General features: G+C 27.7%; 1 protein-coding gene across 2 annotated transcripts in view; it reads right to left on the minus strand.

Annotated features, from left to right (window-relative positions):
• Nucleotides 1-7,150, minus strand: part of LOC100574834 — a 90,138-nt gene that overhangs the window by 47,582 nt on the left and 35,406 nt on the right. For both annotated transcript variants that reach the window (XM_029491749.1, XM_029491748.1), the window contains exon 2: nt 3,534-4,543. In XM_029491749.1, the coding sequence (XP_029347609.1) occupies nt 3,534-4,500 (967 nt within the window). In that variant the 5' untranslated portion in view covers nt 4,501-4,543. The remainder of the gene's footprint in view (nt 1-3,533; nt 4,544-7,150) is intronic.

Raw genomic sequence — 7,150 nt, forward strand, 5'->3', positions numbered from 1 at the left:
TTGGCAAATAATCACGCAGTTGATGTCTTAAAATAATAAAAATATTTATTATTTAACCAAACACACTATTTTTTCCTATATAATGATATATTAGTTTTAACAAAGTTACGTAATTTACCTGTATCTTTTAATAAAGCGTTGCGAAGAAGGTTTTATAAAAATAAAAAATATATTTTAACAGCATTTTCAAATAATCCAAACGTCTTATTGCCAGATAAAATCAATACATTTGAAAATACCTAGCGGAAGCGAAAAACCACTTCACTCTGCCTTATCAAACATGACAGTACTGTCGTAGAAATTATTTATTTTAAAACTCCCTAGCAACTATTCTGATGAATTGATTTTAAAGTCTAGTATATTTTAAATCTTCCATTTTCGTGGTGGATAATGTTTTTAATCCCTAATAAAAAAGAACATTATCCATTCGTGTAGTTTAATCTAGAGTAATATGTATGTGCACATCACACGTGATCAAAGATAAATTATTAAAAATTATTCCCTATGAATGACTGATTAAAACATGTCTATAAAGCATTTCCATTATAGTTTGCCATTACTTGCTTCCGGTTTCCTTTTAATTTCATTTTAAAGGGGCTTATTATCTAATAACAAATTCCTCATAAACTGCCCTTACTGAAACAAGTCGATGCATGTAAAATTCAAACTTGAAGCCACGTGAACGGATGTCATTGCGGTAAGGACTTCTATGAATACGCACGTGCCTACCACTCCGGTAAATCGTCCAACCATGAAATGACCATAATATCAATACAAAACTACCAGCTATTATAGACACACAAAATATACCACAATTCTATTTTAAATGCTTTTTATTTGTTTGATTTAATCGAATAAAGAACCATGCTCATTTCATTTTAAATATTACCTATGCGAACGTATAATATACGCTTAATGCCACTATTTATTTATTCATTGGTTCTTGTCAATGTATTTAATCTATATTATATTTTATAATATGGATTGGTACATTTTACAAAAGATACTCTTTGTTTCAGAATATTATGTTTCTTAAATATTTTATTTTCTACGTTTCAATAATTAAACATATTTTTCTTTGTAGGTATGCGAGGTATGTAGACTTATATAAGTAATATAATTTAACATACTAAACATTTATAAGTTATAACTAGTCTAATCTTTATTTTTTAAATAAAAACCTAGAGTTATTACTTTATAATTGTCCTTAAAATATATTTTAAATATGTTTGTGTAGGTATCTCTATCGTATATTCCAAGTATAGTTTAATAGTATACTAAAAATATTTCTATGTTTAGAAAAACGAGAATTTATTATTTCATCATTAAATACATTTTTGAAAAATTAAAACCAACGAATAAGCAACTTAATTTTAGCATAATAAATGTACCATGCTAATTTTAAAAACATAAGTAGGTAGGTAGCTATAAATTACTCATATTTAATCTAAAAATAAATGTTTATATTTTAAAATGTTTTAACCATTTTTTTTTTATTTTACACAATTATATATACAATCTGTACAGTTGATGCACAATAAGCATATTGGATAATGGTAACAATAATACCTACATGAGTGCTTGATAAGAAGCCACCCACTAGTGGCACTTGACGTTTTAACCATTAAAATAATATAATAATTCTCTATATTCTCAGCTGAGGCAGAGACAATCTCACATGCCCTGGACCTCATTAAAACAAGATTGAGTATACATCAGAAGCAGTAATACTAAGTGACTCGTTAAGCACTCTAAGGAGTATCAAAAACTCCTCCACTACAAATAAGATCACAAGAAAAATTCAAAACCAACTACATAACCTTACAAATACCGGCTACTCTACCATCTTGATATGGATATCAAGTCAACCAAATCACAAAAAACGAAATAGCCGATGAAAAAGTACGCAATGCAATAACCTCTTCGGATGCCATAAAACTCAATAGTTTTACCTTACACGACACTAAACCTATAACCAAATTAATTTCAAACAACATATGGCTACAAGCTTGGACACAAGGTTCTTAGAAACCATAATCAACAGAATGCGAATTGGACACACATCGTTAACCCACCAGTAACTGATGAAGAGGGAAGACTCACCTATATGTGCTAGTTTTGGCACACCTCTCACAATCAAACACATCATATGAGAATGTCTCTCTTTTGAAAAGGATAAACGAGAAACAGTAGTAGCTGGTACCAAACATTCCATCAGAAGCTCTCCAAGACAACATAAAAAACACAATTACAATTTACATTTATAATATTAAGACCAAGTTAATTAATCATTTGTGACTTATAACCTGTACATAATATTAATGTAATTTAAGAAAAAATGTGAACCTATATATAGTTGATGCAGCCAATGACCTTAGACGCTGAGACTTTAATAAAAGATAAATAAAAAAAAAATATTGCAGAACTTGAAACCGATATTGGATACCGATTTTGAATACCGTAAAAAACCAAAATCGAAAAAAAAATCAATATCGGTAATCAAAACCAAAATTGAAATCGGAAAAAATAAAAATCGGTATTCAAAACCAAAAACAAAATTAGAAAAAATAAATACCAATATCCGAAACTGAAATAAAAATCGGAAAAAATAAATACTGATAACCAAATCCGAAATCAAAATGGGAAGAAATATTTACGGTTTTAAGACCTGTCACTTTTAAGCCTTAAAAGTTAAAACTATCTACTATCTAGTCACTAATGTTTATTTATACAGTATACGCATATAGTGTATGCTGTTGTGGCATTGGGGCTCCTGAATGTCAGATAAATTCAAAAAAGATTGTATTTGTAATGAAAATTACATGAAGGAAGTCATTCAGTAATAAAATATTTAATATTAAGTCAATAAACACGAAAATATTAAGTTATTAAATTGCACAGTAGCTGTGTGTCAAAATGTACTAGTCAACCATCAACGTGTATTTATGGATTGTCAAAGTTCTGGTAGTTAGTAGGTATGAAGCGGGAGTGTTACCCCTAAAGCTTATGGAAAAAAAAATTAAACCAAAGAACATTCCACCAACATTTTATTTATTCTGAAGGAAGTTAAAAGCTGTATTATGATATATTTTTCTACATAATATTTGTGAATAATTTTTACATACAAAAATTATTTATTTTTATCATTACTATTTCTGGCAGAGCATTATAACAATATTATTTTCTTATTTTTGTTTTGAATTTTCAATTGTAAAATATTTGAGTAGGTATAAAGTAAAATTTTAAAGATTTTATTAATAGGTTTATTATTGACATAACCTTACAGTAAAATATAATATTATAGATATTTATTTATAATTATTATATCATTTTATTTCTATATTTAACAAAAAAAATTATTAGTGTCATAAATATAGTTGTAGATGGATATAAGGTATCCTTATACTTTTAATTTTATAGTATTTTAATTATAATACTAGACTTATAGTTAAGTTAGGTAAGATAACTTCCTAATGCGTAATGAAATACTTTATTAGATTAATTTGAAATAAAATCATATTTTTATAACTTACCTGGTTCAATTGAATTCCTAGTTGATTTTAACTGTGGATCGAAATGGACACATGACACTGAGCCTATGCTTCCTCTTGGTGTTCTTCCCAAAGAAGCTGATTCCGCCATCGGTATACTGCTTCTTGCTGACCGACTCATATTATATGCACCTTCTGATACCACACTACCGCGGGGACTTTTTCCGGGGTCTGGTATCAAGCTACCTCTAGGACTCCGATTGGCGTCTGGTGTTACTGCCAAACTACCCCTAGGACTTCGATTTAAATCATAAGCAATGCTTCCTCTAGGTGATCGACTTGGATCCGGCACTAAACTATTTTTTGGACTTCTTGATGGATCCAAGCCAGCAGTACTTGATCTTGGGCTTCGGTTAAAACTTTCCACGTCCAATCGCAGTCCTGACCGTAATTCCGAGTAATCGTCTTCTGGCACCATACTACCTCTTGGACTTCTCGGACTTCTCGGATCTGGATGCTCACATGTAAGACTATGCCTAGGACTCCGATTGACATCGACTTCAAGTCTTGAAGGACTAGACCGTGCATATGAGTCTTGTTGCTCGTCTGGTAATAATCGTGGGGGTTTTCGATGATCAGATGGTACCAAACTGGTTCGTGGACTTCTTGACATATCTGGAACCAAACTATTTCTAGGACTCTTATCAACATACAGTACTTTAGTTTCCGATACAAAACTCGGTCTAGGACTTCGTTTATGCGTGTATTCAAAGAATTCCTCCTCCGGCGATACCCTAGTCCTTTGTCGCATTTCGAAGCCATCAGAAGGTGACGTAGCTATACTAGCTCTTCTATGTTGTCCGCTATGTTGTGGGGACTGCTGCGTCTGTTGCCTTCCTCCTTCCGTGAGTCTCGTCGACTGACTTTCCAGATTAAACGCCACACTGGTTCGACGTGAGTCATTGTTGGCGGCACGCCTCTTCCTCGATGATGGAGATCTCTGAAGCATTATGGCATTCAAAATATTCGCAATAAGATGCACGGTATGTAATCTAATTTCACATAAACAAAAAAAGATCAAGATTAGTAGGTATTTCATTATGGTAAAAAAATAAATATAAAATCAGTTTAAAGAGGTAGGTGTAATGTTTTCTAATTATTTGTATCCTAACGTGAAAAATATGAAAATATCATACTTGAACAATCAATATTAAATTGCATTATTCTCAAACACAAATACTATATTTTAAATAAAATTAAATCCAAGATGTGTATTTTACACGTTCTTATATAAAATAATAAACTACTTAGTTAATTTCGGTTTTTATATTTTTTCTTGTGGTTAAAAAATGTTAGAATATTTAAATAAATGATAAATCCATTCTATTCGTTTATATATTACATATCATATGTACCAAAATCAATAAGATAAAGACTAAAAGACGCCAATGTAAAACTTATCCAATATGTTATGTCAATAGCGCTAAAGATATAAAATAAAATATATTATATAATTTTTTCCAATATTAATATTTTATATGAAAATATTATGGTTGATTTTTTAACTATATTTTATGTATTTAAAAACGTCAATAATCAATATTTAGTCAAATTATAATCGCAATGATAAAATAATAGGTACCTAATATAAATCAAAACAAATTAACATAATAATATTTTTTATAATACGAATTGTCTATTTAAAACTAATTGATTTTTAATCTCACATTTTTCAAATATTCTATTCTATTTATTTCTTTCATTGTAAAATTATTCCTTCATGAGATGTCCTTAATTTAAGAAGGAGAAGAATAAATAAATATGTTTTGACTGTATCATTTTAATAAGACATAAATTACCTACTAAAATAATATGAACTAAGGAATGATCAACACAACATTGGTCTGCTAGATTTCTAAAGGATGATGTGTTTTAGAAACAATAATGCATAAAATGTAACTATTGGCCATTTCTCTTAAGGGAATTATTGTAAGTAATTGTGTACAATTAATTATATACTAATAATAAAAGACCATTGTAATTGATAAATAAAAATGTATTGACTTAAGCAATACATACCATAAAAAAGTACAATTTTTATTCTTATGGTTTAAATTTTAAATCTAATATTGTAATAAAAAAATTTATACATTATACCTATTTTGAAAACAGCAATAAATTAGTTTTACTTTCAAAACGTAATAATTTATTCGTGCATAATTGCGTAATACAATATTACTAAGTATAATTATTATTATTTTTATAAATGAATATAATTTATTCGTATGATAACAACTTAAATTTAAATATTTATCAGCAAAATTAACATAATACATATCTGAAACAAACTTTTTTCATATAATATTACATACTTAACCTTTATTTAAAAAAAATTATTTTCTAGGTTTTAAAATATAAAAAAATATTTAAATGCCACCAATTGCCTACACCTCTTGTGTAGACACACTTTTAATCGGTTGGAAATTGTATCTAGTTGGTCCTTTAGATGAGTTTTATATTTTTTTCTCATCAATACCACTTCTAAGTGTAAGGAAAACTCCCGAAAAATAAAATATATGTATGGCATTCCCTTTAATGAAATAGAATTTGTATCTAAGCTCTAAAATATAAATTAAACTCGATTACTATCCAATTGAGTTTTTTTTTTAGCATTTTAGTTTTTATAACTCATGGTTTGTGCAGAAAAAACTATTTATTTAACATTCTTGATTTTGCTCAGGATCTAAAATTGTAGAAACTTAAATTATCTGAATTATTAAACTATCAGGCTTAAAGTTTTATAAACTGTATATAATTATGTATAGGTACCTATACTATTAATGTATTTCTATAGAATAAGTTTTTTTTTAAAGTTTCTTTTCCAAAATTATAGTATTTGTTACCTTAATATAAAACTTTAGATAAAAATGTTTACTACCCTAACCATTTATATAAATTTTAAATTGAAAAAAATGTCTGAACTATTACTAATGACAATATTTATTCAAACTTAAATTTAATTATAACTCTGAATCACTCGCTTCAGTAGTAAGTAGGTGTGTGAATATGTTAATTTACTCAAACCAGTGATAATGGTCGCAATCAATACCTGTCACAAACAAAAATGACTTGTTTATCCTTTTTAATTATTTTCATGTTAAAAACAATCATAAAAAACAACAAAATTCAAATAAGTGATATGTTCATAATAATATTGTATATTTATATACAGTTTGTCCCAAAAGTCCCGTATCACCCTTAATATCTTCATGTAAAATCACTATATTTAAACGCGGTTTCTTTTACAGTACTAACTACTAAGTATAAAAATTCTGATTGAATGGCATAAAATTCATTTTTTTTTTAAATTCAAAAATGTTCAAAAAAATTTTTTACGCATTTAAGAATTAAAAATTTTTAAGATGGCCATTTTGTTGAACATATTTTTTAAAACAGTTCAAAAAAAAAAAAAAAAAATACTAAAATTAAATAAAAATTGACCAAGTTAGAGCAAGTTATGTTTTTGAATAATTGTAGTAAAAAAATAAATTGTTTGACATTTCAATAATGAAATATCAAATTTCAGCACACGAAAATACTTTTACATTCCTAATTAAAGTTTTGATTTGAATAGAAATAAAAATAGCCACCGTGTTATA

The sequence above is a fragment of the Acyrthosiphon pisum genome, chromosome A3 (genome assembly GCF_005508785.2).
Source record: "Acyrthosiphon pisum isolate AL4f chromosome A3, pea_aphid_22Mar2018_4r6ur, whole genome shotgun sequence".
NCBI lineage: Eukaryota > Metazoa > Arthropoda > Insecta > Hemiptera > Aphididae > Acyrthosiphon > Acyrthosiphon pisum.